The 18503-nt window shown below is 32.5% G+C and overlaps 1 protein-coding gene across 1 annotated transcript in view; it reads left to right on the forward strand.

Annotated features, from left to right (window-relative positions):
* LOC129226707 (uncharacterized) overlaps positions 1–18503 on the forward strand; it is a 159358-nt gene that overhangs the window by 126964 nt on the left and 13891 nt on the right. The window contains exons 7-9 of the mRNA XM_054861336.1: positions 7952–8245; positions 10517–10819; positions 15781–15909. Coding sequence (XP_054717311.1) covers positions 7952–8245; positions 10517–10819; positions 15781–15909 — 726 coding nt within the window. The remainder of the gene's footprint in view (positions 1–7951; positions 8246–10516; positions 10820–15780; positions 15910–18503) is intronic.

Here is an 18503-nt window from a genome sequence, read left to right on the forward strand (position 1 = left end):
AATAGCTTCCTTAATTTCAGGAGGTTTTTTTTTTTTTTTTTTTGACTATTTTGTACAACTTAATTTTGCCTTAGCCAAAGATTGCCGAAGTCGTATCACACCCACTAAAAGCATGGATGAAAAGAATATTGCTGGGGTCAAACTTAAGATATAGTGGGGAAAAAAACAAATCACAAGTATTCCCTCTTCCAGGTTTTAAAAAGAACACGTTGCTGAAAGGCTGTCCTAAAGCTGTCATCAGCACCAACAGATCTATATCCTCTCGCCCACTATAACAACCTTTTCAATTTCTTTTGCCTTTGAAAGAGCAGTAAGTCGGCATCATCTTGAGTCTGCCTGACTTCAATGGAACTCTTCGAAATATGTCTCAAGAAGTTGAATAAGACATTTCTTGTTGTTATAATTTGACAGTAATCTTTCTTGAGGAATTTAGTTAACATGTTAGGTTCAACCATTACTTCAAGGGAAGAGATTGATTGCTCATTGATATAGCATTTGTGACAGGCCGTGTGAATTGTCACTTCTTTTAAGAACTTCAAAAAACGCTGATGTTCTTCCTTTTGCCGTTTTGCGCTGCATCTTTGAAGATTTTTTATTCCCTTCTCCTTCACAATCTTTATTTCGCATTCAGGCAAACTGATTTCGCAAATAATAATAATTTAAAAAAAAAAACACCTTGGTCAGGCGTAATCATTTCTAGGGAAAAAAAATTATAATACAGAACACACAAATTGATAAAACATTCTCTCGCTCAAACCCTAAAGTGACCAACATGAGTAGCTATTGAGTCGATTCATCTCATTTGAAGGAAAAAAAAAGGGGGGAGGGAGGATGGAATGGGGGTGTTTTGTTTAAGTTAAAAGGAACGGAGGCATTTACCCTCAACTGTGAAAGGCAAATGATTTCCAAGGTCAGACTGCCGGCGTTTCTCCTTTTTTCCTCCGTTATCCGATGCGCTTTCACGCACTTCGCTGGGGGGTTCAGAAAAAGTATGACTTTCAAGAAGATGTAACTCGCTTGCTTTTCATGCTACAAAAATGTTGTAATGACAAAAGTTGAAGGAAATTTAATCCCCTTTAACATTTGCATTGGAAGTTTTTTTTTGTAATTTTAACCATTTTTGAGATATTTTGAAAATACTACAAAAAGTCACAAATGTTTGGAGGTTTTCGGCCCCCAAAACTTCTCCCGAGGTCTTTCGTGTTGGATAACTTGGTTTTTTCATATTGGCACTAGTATACACAAATTTAAAAAATAAAATCTTTGACCCCATTTTTTGTAAGGTTTTTTTCTACCTATTGACTGGACTATTAGCCGTTTTATGTCCACAGTCACCTGTGCTGCCCTCTGCGGACAGCGCATTTGCATATTGGCGCAGACAGTATACTTCAAAGTTTTATAAACTTCTCCAAGCATCATTTTCTTTTACTACTCCAAAAATTGACCGAAGGATCTTTCTTTCAAAAACGAGAAGTCTGTTTTCCTCTGTTTTATTAATTGCCCATGTCTCACTACCGTATAAAATGATCGTTCTTATGAGGGTTTTGTATAAGTTTATTTTTGTATTAATGGAAATTAGCTTAGATTTTAATTGGCTCTTTAAGCCAAAGTAGCATCTATTTGCCATCAAATGTCATCAATCATCATGACTTCCTTTTACTCCAATTTAAAGATAATAGTGCCTCGGAGTAAGCAAAAAAACACTTTAAATACTATCATTCCAAGTCTGTTGCGAACTGAAGCAAAGAAAACGTTTTATACAGATAATGTTTCCCCAATATTGGCAGTTTTAATGTGATTCAATGGTTAACTCTCTAAATATGGCTAAATTGAAACCAGATTTAAAAAAAAAGAAAAAAAAACGCCAAATTCGTCGCCAAGTTGGCGACAAAACTTGGCGACCAAAATCTTAGCGATATATTGCTAAGTGTTTGCCAAATTCTAGCACTGCTTGAGTTTACATTGAAATTAACAATGATTTCACACCAAAAAGGCGTAAAAGACCCCCCTTTAGAACATCCGAATGCAACCAAAAGAGAAGGTGCACAACTAGACTCCACTTGGAGTCTATGTACCAAATTTCAACTATCTAGGACATACCGTTCTTGAGTTATGCGAGATACATACGCACATAAATACGTACATACGGACGTCGCGAGAAAACTCGTTGTAATTAACTCGGGGATCGTCAAAATGGATTCTTCAGGTGTCTATACGTTCTTAGGCATGTATCCACGTGTGGTTGAGTTGATAAAAAAAATCAATATTCTTTCGGGGGCGAGCAAAATGGAAATTAAGGCCGATTTTTGAGTGAAAATATTTTCGCGAATACAATACTTCCTTTTTTGTAAAAGGAAGTAAAAAGGTGGTAACTAAAATCAGTTAAAACGTACTTTTTGTATGGTATTTAGAAGTTTTTAACTCATTTTTTCGTCTTTTTCTTACGTTATAAAATGCAGTACAGAAATCTTTGGAATAGGCGCAATCATCGTTTTTACAAAAAAAAAAAAAAAAAAAAAATCATTTGGAAAATTCAAGTGCTTTAAAGCACAGTGTAATGAAAATTCGTGTATATTATATGGAATTTTCATTAGTCTAAGACAAAAGATAAATAAAAACATGCTACAAAGTATAACAAAATGAAAAAAATAATAATAATAAAGAAATGTATTAAAGTGCTTTGAACTGATAAACTAGCGAGATTCTCAGTAAAAGCATTACAAAAAATTCATTTAAAGACATAAAAACTGAGAAAATTCTCGAAAAATAACATTATATCTGTAATAAGAAAATGATGAAAATGAGAGATAAATTGAAAAGTTAGTAAAATATTTGTAGAAAGGAGAAACTATTAACTTTCAAAATGTAATACTGCCATTGCAAGAATAAAGAGACATAAGCTGGAGAAAATATGTAACAAACGGTGAATTATAATGGTAATGAGAATTGACTACCAATTTGAGAAAAACTCAAAATAATGTGTTTCGATAAATAGAAGAAAATGAAAGAAACTGGCTAAGATTTCAAAAATGATTGGAAAATGGTTTTAAATATAGTATCAAAGGGATAGAAAAAAGATAAAACAAAGATAAAAAATACTATTACAGAGAGTGTCTAAATTATTATAATTAAACTTTTCTGTATTTTTATTGTTTTTATTGTTGTTACATAGTTTTATTATTTGAGCACTTTTTAAAGTTTATTTAAAATATGAATTAAACATATTAAACGTAAAGTACCTTCTGATCGATATTATAAATGGGTAAAAAATACATATTTTATATTTAGTAACTCCGCCTTTTGCTGCTTTCATGGCTTGGATGCAGCGTGGCATGTTTTCAATGCATGATATGACTTCTTGAGTTAACTTGAGGTATATATACCATCGTTATTTTTTCTTCCAAAAATTACTTAGGAGAAAAAGCTTATAACTTTACATTTTAACGGATGCTGACACCGACATCTATCACATTTATAACATTTTTTTTAAAGCAAAGTCTTGCTAGAACAAACTTTAAACAAACTGTAAAATTCGTTCAAAAAATGAAATTATGTAACTAAAATTAAAAAAAACTTTAAAAGTACAGAATAGTTGATTTGAGTAAAATAATTTCGCCACCCTCTATGTAAACATAAAAAGAGCAAGATAGAAAGAAGCGAAAAGAAATTTAATAATTTAATAATGCAAAGCAATTTCGGAAAGAAAATGATAGAAACTGCATCGTAAGGGAAACAGAAGCTGAGCAAATCGAGCAAAGATCCTCTGGATGAAAGTTTTTTTTTCTTTGATGGAATCAATGAAAACAAATAGGCTAGAGATTGGTAGTACGAGGGTGTGTTGATTGAATTATGTAGGACCAATAGCGTGAGCAGATATGTCGTGGTCGAAATCAGCGTCAAACTGGCATGAAGACGTAAGGTAAAGTTTAGGTTAGCTCAGAAGTCTTAACAGATAAACTATAATGAACTATATTCGTAGAATAGGCTTGGTAAAGTTATAGGGGAAACCGGGGCACAGTGAAACGAAAAATATAAAAGTCCAGATATTTGGAAACTTTGATTCTATGGAAGAAAACATTTAAAAGGGCTTTGCAATGCAGCTTTAGTATATATTCTTCTGAAACAAGAAAATGTTCTTTAATTTTTAAAGCTTTTAAAATATTATATTCAAAGGAAACATAAAAATTTGTCTCACTGTACACCGTGTTTGGGATACAGAGAGACTGTCCACTGTGCTCAGTCTTTAAAATCAAAACTAAATCGCGTTGAATAATAGATTCAAGTTTCACCGTATATCTAAATAAAAATTAACGTTACAAACCACAAAAAAAAAAAGAGCGTAGACACTGTTGACGCAACAACGCAGTAGAAAATGAAAAAAAAAAAAAAAAAAAAAAAATACGTAACATAATTTTTGGATGAATTCTTTCACATTTTTTTAATGAACGAGTCCACATGCCCAAAGCTTCCTTTTTTATGACTATAAAAACTTAGTATATAAAGATTTTCAGTTTTCTTATCTTTACACTCAAAAAGGTAAGTTTTAATCTTTCTAAGAGCAATGGTTACCGTTTCATTGGTTAGCAATCATCACGGTTTAGAGCATCTGGAATTTCAGCCGACTGCAAAAACTGGAAGTTAGAGGTTAAACTAGAGTATATAGCATTTTTTTATGCGACAACAATTCGGAGAAAAGAAAAAAAAGATTTTTTTTTTTTTTGGAAAATATCTCAGGGACCACTGTGGTGCCTCACGTCTTTTTAGATATAGGGATGAATAATAAATATTTACAGTACAATAATGAGAATAACTAAATGATTAAATAAGATTTAGCATAGTCCCTCATATTGAACATTCAGAAAGTTTCGTTAAGCTCTTTTATATATTTTTCGAATTATTGAAAAGCAAAATATGCTAGGAGTCACACAGGCCCTTCCGTCGATCTAGTGTTAATATCTTTGTTCGCAGTGGATGCAACATCTGGTACTGCTGCTACACCAGAGTAAAAAGGATCTTTTGTATAAGTTTTATCTGTTGTTACCAGATTATTTTGATCCACTTTTTCACTTGGAATCAAATGATTAGTTACAAAAGAATTTCTTATGAAAACGTCCGAAAATGCTCCGGTGCTCACTTTGCGGGGTCTATTTCGCAGTTTTGATAAGGTAAAATTACCTGGAAAATAAGTAGAACTAAGCTACATAGGTAGAATAATTAAACTTGTAAAATGGTAAGTTTTTATTCATAAAATAAAATTTGAAAAATCAATGCATGTGAGTGTCAAAAACAAACATTGCTTTCCTGAAATCTTTAAAATAATGATCATTTATTGGCAAACAGATGCAGCAAATGCGTGTCTCGGAATCTACCCTGCTAGTTGCGGCAGATTCATGGGTACCTAGCACCATTTACTAACTTTACTCTTAAAAAAATACAAAACATCGCTTTGTCTCACTGTAGCCCAAGTTTCATTGCTCCTCAGTCTCCCTTTTAATATGATAAATTAATATTTCTTAACAAGCGAGAAAAGTGTATTCATAGAATACCCAATAATAATATGTCGTCCAGCTTAAAAATACGAAATGGAATTAAAAAATAATAATAAACAAAAAAAAAAAAAAAAAAAATAGAGAAAAAAATATTTTGAAGTAATAAAAAAAAAGAAAAGAAACCCGGTCATTTGTAGACACACTTGTAGAAAGACTAACAAAAATAATTGTTGATAATTGTAACTCATTATTACAGATAAAACATGAGATATCGTTTCAGAAAATTAATATACTCTCTTTCAAAAGTTAAGCACATATCGTTAACTGCATCTGTCAATTCACCTCGGCAGCAAATTGCAGCTTTTGCGTCAGTGGCGGATTGAAAATTTTAGCGGACCGTCGCAATGCATTTTTGGGCACCCTTGCCTTAATCCTGTATAGGGTGAGGGCAAGGGTGCCCAAAAATACGGAAGAGGGGTCCAGTATGTGTTATTTTTAAATGTAAAATTCACAAAACGTCAAGGGGACCTGCAGCATGATTATATGCGTCAAGGGGGAAACACGTGGAAGTCTTGCGGCTTTAGTGTATATCACTCTTTAGAGTTTAAGAAATAGGCATTATTTGGAGCGCCTATGTTGCCAATTCAGATGGGCTTCCGGAAATCAACATTGTTCATTCACTGCTTAGCGTTTGTCATCGAGTATATTTTCCCTCAGTAAATATGTAAGGATGTCTTAATAGTCAAGAAAAATAACAGTAAAATTGCGAAATTAGAATACACAGAAAAGAATACTCAGAGAATAATACCAGAATACGAAGTCAAAAAGTATCAAATATGTTACTCTTTACTTAGAAAATTCATAGTTCTAGGCGAATTACCCTGTGAAAAATCACCTCATTTACAGAATGTATTACATATCTTTGAAGTAAATGGAAATATTTAGGTTGGAAAATTACCCAGGCATAAAGTTTACGCTACACTTAACATTTCAAAGTTTTCACAAGCGATATTGAAGCTTTCTTGATGCAAGTTATACTAACCATTAGCATAAAATATAATCAAAGGATTAATTTAATATTCTCAGGTAATGAATATTTCATTAAGAAAGTGATGTTTCCGCTATAATAATCTGTTACCGTCAACATAAAAGGTAAGATTTAATTCAAGCAGAAAGGTTGGGATAAAGTTTGTTAAAATAGTTGAATAGTTCAATAAGTTTTAATACATATGTCTGAAACATCGTATTCTTCCACGGTATTTGCAATCAATAAGTTTTTGACTTTTAATTAAATTTACCGTTTTCAGGATTTTTGAACTAAGAATATTTGTAAGTATTTCTTAGCACGTTGAGAAAAAAATGTTCCATCAATTTCTGAAATTCTTATATGGTTTAGCAAGGGTTCATTATTTTATATATTTAATAAATGTATATGAAATGTACACATAATGAATGCACAACGTACAGGAAACTGAAAATACAAAAAAAAAAAAATCTGAATATAGCTTTAAAAACTTTTAATATGAGCAAACATTGTATATATTTAGTTCTTCAAATAATAGTTTTTTTAATATAATATTAAATGATAAGCATTTCAATATTCAGAAAATCGAATGAAAAAGCCGAGATAGTATTGAAATATTTCAGTAAAAGTGAGTTTAAATAAAAGCAAAGTCCTGTTGTAAAAGTTGCTACAGTCATTTCGGTCAACTTTGCGAGTCAGAATGTCTAAATTAGAAATGCGCTCTTTATACTTTAACCTGTGATTCTGCAGCTTTTAGTGCAAAACCAAACGATGCAAGACTACTTTATAGTTATGTATTATCCACAGCGCTGAGTATACTGTTAAATTTATACATTAATCAATTGCAGCTCAACCTATAGATAATTGCCCCCAAAGGTGCAAAATCTTATTTTTAAAAGGATAAAGATCCGGTCATTTTTCGGTCACTAAGCTAAATTCTCTGCATCAAAAAATTACCTAATCGGTAATCATTGGTGATAGTGAAAAAGTAAGGTTAGTGTGTTAGGAAATGTTAGGTAACATGGAGCATGACTTAATATGATCATTGGTCGAAACCACACCAGATGTTTAAAGAAATCCAGAACCCAGGAAAATCAATCGCCACATTGATTGCTCTTCTTGTTATAGAAGAATATTACTATAAAAAAAAAATTGTAAAATTTTTTTTAAAAAAATAATAATTTCCTTGGTTAAATCATTTTAAATTATTAAAAAAGTATTTATTTTTCAAAATTTATGGAAATTAATACAATTTCTAATCAACTCTGTGGACTAAATTTGTTTGAGGGTATATGCAAAAGTATAACTTGATTTTCTTTTTTTTTCTTTTTTTGGTAATGAATTTAAAAAGGTTTCGATCCGCTAATCTGTTTAAATATGCTGAAAGAAAAAAAAAAAAAACGTGAACGTTTGATTTATCCACTCATTTTTTGTCTAGATTCTCCTATATGTAAAGAATACCAAGATGCCATTTACACAACTCCATTAAATTATCCAGTTCAAATTCCATGCGAAGTCGAAAGTGATCCTGAAGAAGTCACTTTCTTTTGGGAGTTCAATGGCACGTCTTCCAGCGGAGAGTCGCTAATGAGTCAAACTCATGGTTCTGGATTGCAAAGTTTTCTCACGTACACTCCACGGACGGAATCGGACTTTGGAACCCTGTACTGCTGGGCGAAGAACACGGTTGGAACACAGAAGATTCCATGCACATTTTTTGTGATTCCTGCAGGTATTGACGGGTGGGTTGTTCTTACACACGCGGAATGAAATGCTACCGAATAAAATGAATAACTGAAACAAGTATAGCACTGATTGCTAAAGGATTATTATTGTGTTTTACTTACTTTAATTATTCATTTTATTCAACTTTTAGCCTAAAGATTTTCTGATAATTTTTCGCATAAATACTGCTATGGTATTAACAAAATGTGAAAAATATGCATGTCCCCCCCCCTCCCCATTTAAGCTTTTATAAAATTCACCAAAAGTAACTGATACGAGAAGAGATTGCAATCGATTGCACGCAAGCAAGTAAGTAAGGTGACAAAGCCCGACGAACCACTTTGTGCTAACTACAAAACGGCACGAACTTGAGTTTCATGGCTTTTGAGGAAATTTTGAATTTAGGTCAATTCGCACTAGATATAATTACAAATAAATCGATTGCACAGCATGGCTTAGGTTCGGCTGCAACACCAAAGGGGATCCAAAGTTGGTAGTTTAGTTTCAGAATTGTTATGGTTTCTCCTTGAAAATCAATTTTTTTTAAAAACAATTTCCTTTTTATTACGGTGTAGTAGGAACCTACGATTTTAGACGACCTTCATGGAATTTGCTTTTGAACGAACATCATCAGGTCTAAAATTCGCTATAAGACTTAATTAAATGCATCGAATCACGTCAAAAGATTTTTAAAAATTTTGGCACAAGAATGTGCATGAACTTTTCCAATTTTTGCAAAGGAAGACTTTTGCAATCTACTGCAAGCATCCCACATCCCGAAAAAATGGCAAAACGTTTTTAAAGAAATCACGATTCTTAATGTGAAAATTTGCTTAGAAATGTCAGCGATCGCCTAGCAACACTTATTGGATCAGAAACACAAACAGTGACCTACTTAACACCTGACACAAACGATAACATATTAATGAGTTCATATTAATTCTTGATTAAGAGCCATGATTTTAAGTAAACAAATTTGTATCGGCAGTGACTTACTATGAGGTCTGAAACTTAAATATTCCACAATAAGAACTCATAAATGTATATTTAATCGTTTAGTAATTTAGTTGCATTTTAATTTCATTACTATGCGGTATAGTAACGAAATACAAAATGTTCCCTTCTGCTATGTAGTAAAAATTCCTTTCTTATCTATGTTGTTTAAATCTAGCATGAAAAGTAAGCAACTTCTAAGTATCCTTGCACTATGAAATAAAAATGTAAAAAAAAGAGACTAAGAAAATGTTTTAATAAAATGAATAGCAAAAAACATAGCAAACACGTACTTTGAGTTAACAAGTAACATCTTTTTTACCGAAAAAATATGTGAGGTTATGATTATAAAGACGTGGTACAAAATACGTTTCGTCAATAGTTAATTTGCACATGTAAGCCTTTTTACAGCTGTAGTATAAATTTTTTGCATTTACTTGTAAAAACAGAGAAAATTCAATAAACGCCTAGCAAATAGGGTGTTAAAAGGATAAGGCTTAGCTTCGAATTATTATTTTTTTAAAACATATTTAAAAACTATTAATCCAATTAGGATAACGACACCAGTAACATACAGTCCAGTAACAGACAGTCTTAAGTTTGGAATTGAATAATAAGAATTTTAGGCGGGTAAAACTGATGTTACTGCTACCCATGAATACGGTTCAACCATCTAGTGTAATCATAGTGTATTTTATGAGAGAGTTGGTATTTTCAAGGCAGTGGTGGAAGATTATGAACAGCTACTCCGAGGTCTGCCGTTGTTTCATGTTCATTTGAATTTAATAAGGTTTTAGATCTAAAAATAAAGAACTTAAGTGCATTCTGTCGATTACTCATCCTTTCCTCATCCTATCTGTTTCTGGGTATCAACATAATTGTCAGTGTCTGTTACTGGGAGTCGGATATTTTTTCGAAATAAAGCAAATAAAAATAGAATTAACTAATTCAGAGGATCCAGAAGCAGCCAAACGATACATGAGATGTAGTTGCACGAGAGAAAAGTAATTTTCAAAGTCTAAATGCATTAAAAGACTCAGAAAACTGAGCTAACCTGAGAACAATGTCTTAAGCATGTATGTAACTGGTGCCGTTAACCTACATGTTAACATTCTTACAGCTTTCAAAAAAAAAAAAAAGTACGCTGCATTTTCATCGACGAGTTTTTATATTAAATCTCTAAACACATTTACAGTCTTAAATTATCCATAGCTTTGATAATTTTATAATATATGATGCTTCAACAAGATTAACCTGTGAGAAAGTTTGGCGGCATTCTTTTCAGAACCTCCATCGCAAGTCTACAACTGTTCTGTGGAAGAACAAGGAGATACTTTTGTCCGAATCCTCTGCAATGCCACGGAACAAGTCAGTGAAGAAATGGAACATTCCTATGCCATGGAAATTATCGACGGAGACGATATAGTGTACAATGCTACCAGTCGAACTCCCCAATTCTTAGTTCTTGATCTCATACCAGACAATTCATACATAGCGTATATTTACATCAACAACGCAGCTGGAAGGAGCAAGCCGACCGTTATACATTTCAAAACGGACAGTCCACCTTTTATAAGTAGCCAGGAAGGTAAGTTTCTTTTTGAGAAAAAAAAATCGTATTTAGTTTTGGTGAGATTTTTCTCCCTTAGATATATTTTTGTAGATTTGTGGAAAAATAGCAAGCATTTATCTATATGCTAATTTTAACCCATAACAGGGGAGGTGAAAAAGGAGGACGTAACAAGGGACATGAGTCTCAAAGATCGCTCTATTTTCAATATTTTTAAAAATCATGTAATTATGATATATTTCTCTAATTTCCCACAGATGTTCTTTGATCTTTTATTAGCAAGGGGAAAAATATTTTTGAGTTTTTAATAGAAATATACCTTTTCCGAGGAAATTTTGCTAGAGTCTTAAGATTTTTCGAGAAAATCATATGCTCTAGTAAATAACAGTCTGCTCGTAATAAAAAGAGATCTATTATTTATTAATGATTTCATTTTAGTTCTTTAATATACAGAATATTTATGTCCACAGAACATTTCAGTACCAGAAAATTTGTTATATAACGTTACGGGAAACTTTTGACAGCCCTTTAACTGTTAGTATTTCGCGTCATATTTCGAGGAATAATTCAGCCTTCATTCTCCCTATAACACCATTGCGTAACGTTTGTGAACATTTCAAACAACTTTAACCTCATCTAGAATATTTTGCATCTCTTCCACATAACGCGGATAAGATTAAATGAACGGATGAACTTTTGAGCGGTCTGTGAGACTGCACCTACCCTGTTAAGGGTAGACTTTTCTCTACCATATGAGAAACTTGCAGTGACCACCTACAGCTTAAGGTAGCTGTGACGCCTTTTGTTGCTTCCTAGACCAGTATTAAAATCCATTTGCTTTGCATTTATTTCCATTGTCCCTCTTATAAAAGTCTGAAATATGTAGCTTTCAGACTTTATCTACTCGCCACAGCCATTCTTGAGGGAGGATACGTGGTCTGTAATTTAATAACACGAGTATCTCATCGCTTGCCAGATTCAGGAATTCATACAATAAAAAATTCCAGATATTTTCATTATTTTACGGAAAATATTTCAGTTGCAAAGAAAAATACGATCCTGTCTGAGCAGCTCACACCATCGTCATTCCCCGAGTTTTAAGATGAAACACTGTTGTAACGTTAAGTTGGACTTTATACACAAACCAACTAAACAATATAAAACATGTAAAAAATGTAAAAGAAAGCACTAAAATATTTTTCAATAAATTATTAATGTCTTTTATAGAACTGTTTTCAAAAACTTCTAGAAAGTCTAGAAAAAATAAGGAAAAAAAGGAAAGTAATTGTTCCAAATAAAGATAGCCGAAATAAACCAAAAACTCTAGGGTCTGGTGGGGTAAAGTGGTCATAAAATCGTAGGTTTTCAACTTAGGTGGATAATAAATACAATAAATTCTTTAAATATTTCAACTTTTTTTGTTATTATTTTACATTGCATTATTAAAGAACACGTACATTGAATTTCAGGAAAAAAATATTGATTTAAGTAGTTTTATAACATTTTCATTTCCCTTTGTATTTATGACCACTTTACCCCATGGGGTGGGGGAAAGTGGTCATAGCATGGGGTAAAGTGGTCATAGTTAAAAACAGCTACAAAATTGTTACAAATAACCCAATTGTTTGTATACTTTGGTTATTTTTATAGTTACAAGTATATGTACGAGTATATGCGGGTATGCACGAGTATATACGTGTCGTTTAAACAAGAGTAAACATGTTCATATATGAATAAATACATGTATACATCAGATACATGCATGCATGTGCCTACTCAAGTATATTCGTGTATACACGAGCGTATAAGCATCTATACGTGATTGCCTACAGGAGTGTATACGTGTCTACACGAGTATATACGAGTCACGTGTATATGCGAGTATATACACGCAAAACGAACATCATTTGCGTGTTTGCACATGTATCTCGAGTATATATGTGCATACCTGAGTTTCTGAGTATATACGTGTATAGTCGACGTATATACGCATATATAAGTGTACATAGATACACTACTGGCCATTAAAATTGCTACACCAAGAAGAAATTGCCAGAATGAAGCTAAATTTTACATACGTGATAATAAAATTGACATTAGAAAGTGATTACAAAACTAAAGCAAATTGAACATTTATGGTTGGAAAAATCTCGAATAAATGGAGGTTTAAGTACCCTGTTAAGCCACCTCTAGCGTGAATGTACGATGTACTTGAAGCGAAACAATCGGGCATTGAGACATAACAGTCTCCTACGATATCCCTCGTACCACAGTTGCTGTAAACGTGCCACTCATTCGATCAAACTCATACGTGTTAGCACTCACGACGGGGCTCCCAGGAACCATTTTTTAACATGACAATGCTCGGTCAAACACAGCAAGGGTGTAAAGGGATTTCCTCTTCCGCATCATCACTTTCTCTGGTCTGCGTGATGCTCTGGTCTGCGATTTGTGACTTGTCACAAATTGAGCATATCTGGGATCACTTGAGACGGCAAATTGGACATCCTGTAAATTTGATCAAATTAGTGGCGCGTTTACAGCAACTGTGGTACGAGAAGACGTAAGACATCGCACGAAACTGCTGTACCTCAATGCTCGACCGTATCGGTTCTTAAATTCCAACTAGAGGTGGCGCAACAGGGTACTTAAACCTCCATTCATGTGAGATTTTTCCAGTAATAAATGATCATTTTGCTTTCATTTTGTAACCGTTTTCTAGTGTCAATGTTGTCATCACGTGTGCAAAATTTTGTTTCATTCAGATTATTCCTTCCTGGTGTAGCAATTTTAACGGCCAGTAGTGTCGTGTTTGGTACGTGCCTACTCACGTATATATATATATATACATATATATATATATGTGGAAGCAAGAGTATATACGTATGCTTACGTGTAAACACGATTCTATACTTGTTAGACGTATATACGTACATTTACGTGTAAACATCAGTACATGTATACACGTATATCTACGAGTATATCCGCTAATATACATGTATGCTTACATAGTGAATCCAAGATCTTGGGCAAAATCTAAGTGGTGTGAAAGGGGAGGATAAGAAGCAAAGAATCGTAAGGAACTCATGGTCGTTGACGCGCTACATGCACACAAAGCCAGAAATCGATGGAATGAAAACATGTCACAAATTTGTTACACAAAGATGATTTTACCCGACACTTTAGTTCTTAAGAAATATTTAGACAGTTGTTAAAAAGTAAGGCCTGTAGTAGCTCTAATACACGCATCGCAACAAAGGCGCAGCGACTGATGAAAGTTTTTCAAGAGTCTCGTAATTGCAACAGAGTGATTACGACGCATGTATTACAGATGCCGGCCGCAAGTTTCATCAATGACTTTAAAACTTTCTTAAGTCGTTGTGTAAAATTGTCTTTTTTGTAATAAATTTGTGACCTGTTTTGCATTCATTAGTTTCTGGCTTTGCGTGCGTGCATGTAGCGCGTCAGTGTTGAGTTTGTGGCCATATGTTTCTTATGATTCTTCCTTCTTATCCTCCTCTCTAACACCTTTTAAAAATTTGCCCAAGAGTTTAAACTCACCCTGCATGCATGTATATCATATGCTAGTATGTAAGTGTCAGCTCGAGTATGTACGTGTATATACGTCGTGTCTACCTGAGTATATAAGTGTTAGTATATGTACGAGTATTAGCGGGTATATACGTGTATAGTCGAATGTATATCTGTATAGATAAAAAATACTACGAGATACCCAAATACGTGTTTATTGGTGCATTTATGTGAATACGTATATATACGTGCCTACACGAGTATATGCGTATGCATGCGCATATACTCATATATTTAACCTTGTTTACTGTAAAAACAATACATATTAAGTGAAATTAATATTTAAATGATACCTGCTTTATACTTAAAGATTAAGTGATTTTAAAAGAACAATATTCGTTAAGCCTAATATTATGACCACTTTACCCCATCTTACTAAAATTGTTCTAAAAAACTATTCAAAAGAGATTCAGCTAACTGCTAATGAGTATGAGTTCTTGAGACATGTAGGAAGCTTCCTGTGCAGTCAATCTGTTCATAATTCTAACAAACAAAATTTCCCAAGGAAGTTAAAAAAGGTGTTTATATTTTTAAAAAATTCATAATCACTCAAAATATTTTTTTTTACCAAATAAAATTTTGACAGTTGTAAAATTTTGTATTCAAAATGTAGTTTCTAACTGCACTACTCTAAAATAAAATTTTCACATTCATTCGAACATTTATTTTTAAGGTATAGCCATTTATTTGAATTATGACCACTTTACCCCATTGACCACTTTCCCCCACCAGACCCTACCTTATTAAAAATACTGTCGATCAAATTTCCATCGTAATTATCAGTGTTTAAAAAATATAAGATTTATTTTAGGTAATGGAACTATTTGTTTTCATAGTTACCTTCTTATAAATTTAAAATACTAAATAAAAATGAAAATTGAAAAATATATATAAAGGTAAAGAAAAAAAATTTAAATTTTTTTGTTTTATTTTTCTTGTTTTCCTTCATGAAAAGTACTTTGAATATATTTACATATTTTTCTCCTACTTAAATAATTATCATGTTGAATGACTAATAAATGTCACTTGTCAATTACATTTAATACTATTTCTTTCCAGTTTCGTTTTTTTTTTCTTCCTTGTTTTCAAAAATATTACGGTCTGTATTTCAAATTAGCTCATTTAAATAATAGCCTAATTAAGTTAGCAAATAAAAGTGGGTTTTCAAGATTTCGTTTCCTTCTTAATGACACTCAAACTGTCAGCTTTCATTTTTTGTCCTTTTTTATATTTTTTTGTCAATTGAAGTGCTGCTTGATTCTTATGTACTGACTTAATATTTTGTGTGTGCTTAATGTTCAATTATCTTTGAACGTAGATGAGTGGTGAGGGTTTTAAAAATTTATTTCCTCGTTTCGTTATTTATTTTACTTTTCTGTTTTTTTTAGAAGAAATATGGAATTTAGAAGAGAGTCCAATCATATTCGTTGCTGCTGCTATTGGAGGAGGTTTTCTAATAGTTGCCTTAATAATCATTTGTTCAGTAAAATTTCATCATAAGAAAAGACAACGAAAAGGTAAATTTTGCCTGTTGAATAATATTTGCATTTTTTATGCATTATGTAACTTTAGCCTCCGTAAACCCGAATTTTAAATTTATAATACGATGTTTCAAGGATAAAATTTAGATGCCACGAAGTAATATTTTTAAATTTACACTCTTGCCCGCTAAAAAGAATATATCAGTATCGGTTAAAAGAATGTATTGCTTCTTTTTTTCTTTATTAATAATAAAGCTGGATCTCTGTCTGTCTGTCTGGATCTCTGTGACGCGCATAGCACCTAAACCGTTCAGTCGATTTTCATGAAACTTGGCACAAAATTAGTTGGCAGCATGGGAGTGTGCACCTTGAAGCGATTTTTCAAAAATTCGATTTTGTTCTTTTTCTATTCCAATTGTTTAAACCACCGTTGGTGTATTAAACTTTTCTGCAGCAATGCCGAGCGAATTACCATAACATTGACGAGCAAATTACCGTAACACGGACGAGCAAATTAACGTAGCATATTGGCGAGAAATTCATCATCCATTATTTGTAAAAATACAGGCGAACCAAATGAACTTATAATTTTCAACTACGAGCAAACCCGAGCGATTTTCGCTAGTAATGTAATAAGTTTCAATGTGCCAAAGTGACCATTGATGTGTGCTATTTTGATCTCGAATAATGGACAATCCCGCTGTTTAAGATATTTTTTCTTACTACATTGGTTATTCTGTTAAGCGGTTTCAACTGTATTTTCTTTCTTTTGTAAAACAGTTGTACACTATTATTTTGAGAAATCGCTTAAAGTACAACAAAAAAAAGTTTAAGGCAAATTTGGATAAAATTTGAGATGAAACCACGAAATATATAGCCGTGAACAAATAGCAATATGGGTCCTTTTTTTTTACGTTTTTACTTTTATTAGTGTTTTTACAGTTACGCATAATGTCAGATAGTTGTCTAAGAGTATATAGCTGTTTGTAACCAACAACATTGTAGACGCTGCAGGTGCTTGCTTATTTTGCAGTTTCGAAATTGCTTTACAGTACTAGAAAAATGAGGTTGCAACGTTATTTTCGTTAAAAATTATTAAAGCTAACTCTGTGTGCTTTTAGTATTTATTAAATATAAAAAGCGTTTCTCAACCTTTTTTGAGCCGCGGACGGGTAAAAGCTATTGAAATTACTCGTGGACCGGTGTGGTTTTAATTACTTTATCATTTATTTATTTTTGTAAAAAAATATATAATAAATAAATAAAATCAATAAAAATTTCTGACTTGGAGTCCGTTAAAAATTTGTAGACCGATAAGGTTTTTTTTTCTTCTTCTTATATAATGATAATAATAAAAAAATAAATTATTTAAGAAATGCATTAATTAAACTGTACTTATTTTTAGGAGCTCTCAAGAAAAATGTTTAAATGTTAAGATAAGTAATTATTGTAATGACATTAGTAATAAATATAAGCTAAGACGTTTACAAAATTATGAACACTAATCACAATGTTTGTGTAAAATTTCGTCAAGGATGCTATTATTACTGTTATTATCTTCCCTTCTCTCTTTTTTTCAGTGGGAAACATTTTTAACATAGACAAGCAAAATATCTCTAAAAACCGGTCATTTTTTTTCGGTCCGCCGCCGCCCTTGACCACCGGTTGAAAATCGCTGATTTAAAGCATAAGTAATTTATGTAGAAGAATAAAAATAAACATCCTAAATATTGCCATGAGCAGGTAAAGGGCAGTAACTGCAATCTCCCCATCCCGTTTTTTTTTTTTTTTTTTTTTTTTTTTTTTTACAAAAAAGAAAGTAATGTATTTGCGAAAAAAATTTCACTCAAAAATCGGCTTTAATTTCCGATTTGCTCACCCCCGATAGAATGTTGAGTATTTTTTTTCAACCCCACCACACGTGGATATATGCCTAGGAACGTACAGACACCCGTAATATCCATTTTGACGATCCCCAAGTTAATTACAACGAGTGTTTCTCGTGACGTCTGTATGTACGTATGTATGTGCGTATTTGCGTAAGTGTGTATGTGCGTATGTATATAGCATAATTCAAGAACGGGATGTCCTAGAAAGTTGAAATTTGGTACGTAGACTCCTAGTGGAATCTAGTTTTCCAAAATCCGAATGCAACCAAAAAGGAAATAGCACCTTCCTTTTTGGTTGCATTTGGATGGACCAAAGAGGGTATTTTTCCCCTTTTTGGGAGGAAATCATTGTTAATTTCGATGTATAATCAAGTGGTGTAATAATTTGGCGGACACTTGGCGATGTATCGTCAGTCTTTTGGTCTTTTTGTCGCCAACTTGGGGGACAAATTTAGCGACTTTTATTTATTTATTTATTTTTAATCTGGTCTCAATTTGGCCACTGTTGGTGATATTTAGAGAGTAAACTATTGAATCACATTAAAACTGCCAATAATGAGAAAATGACATTAAATTGGAGTAAAAGGAAGTCATGTGTTGCACACATCAGCTCTTTTTTTTTTTTTTTTTTGCATTTTTCTCATGTATTTTACTTCTTAGTTTTACTGAATAAGTTTGCTTCTTTGGGTTCTGCTAAAAAAAAAAAAAAATGGTGCAAAAAAGCATCTTACTCCAACAATT

Source organism: Uloborus diversus, chromosome 7, assembly GCF_026930045.1.
Source record: "Uloborus diversus isolate 005 chromosome 7, Udiv.v.3.1, whole genome shotgun sequence".
Classification (NCBI taxonomy): Eukaryota; Metazoa; Arthropoda; class Arachnida; order Araneae; family Uloboridae; genus Uloborus; species Uloborus diversus.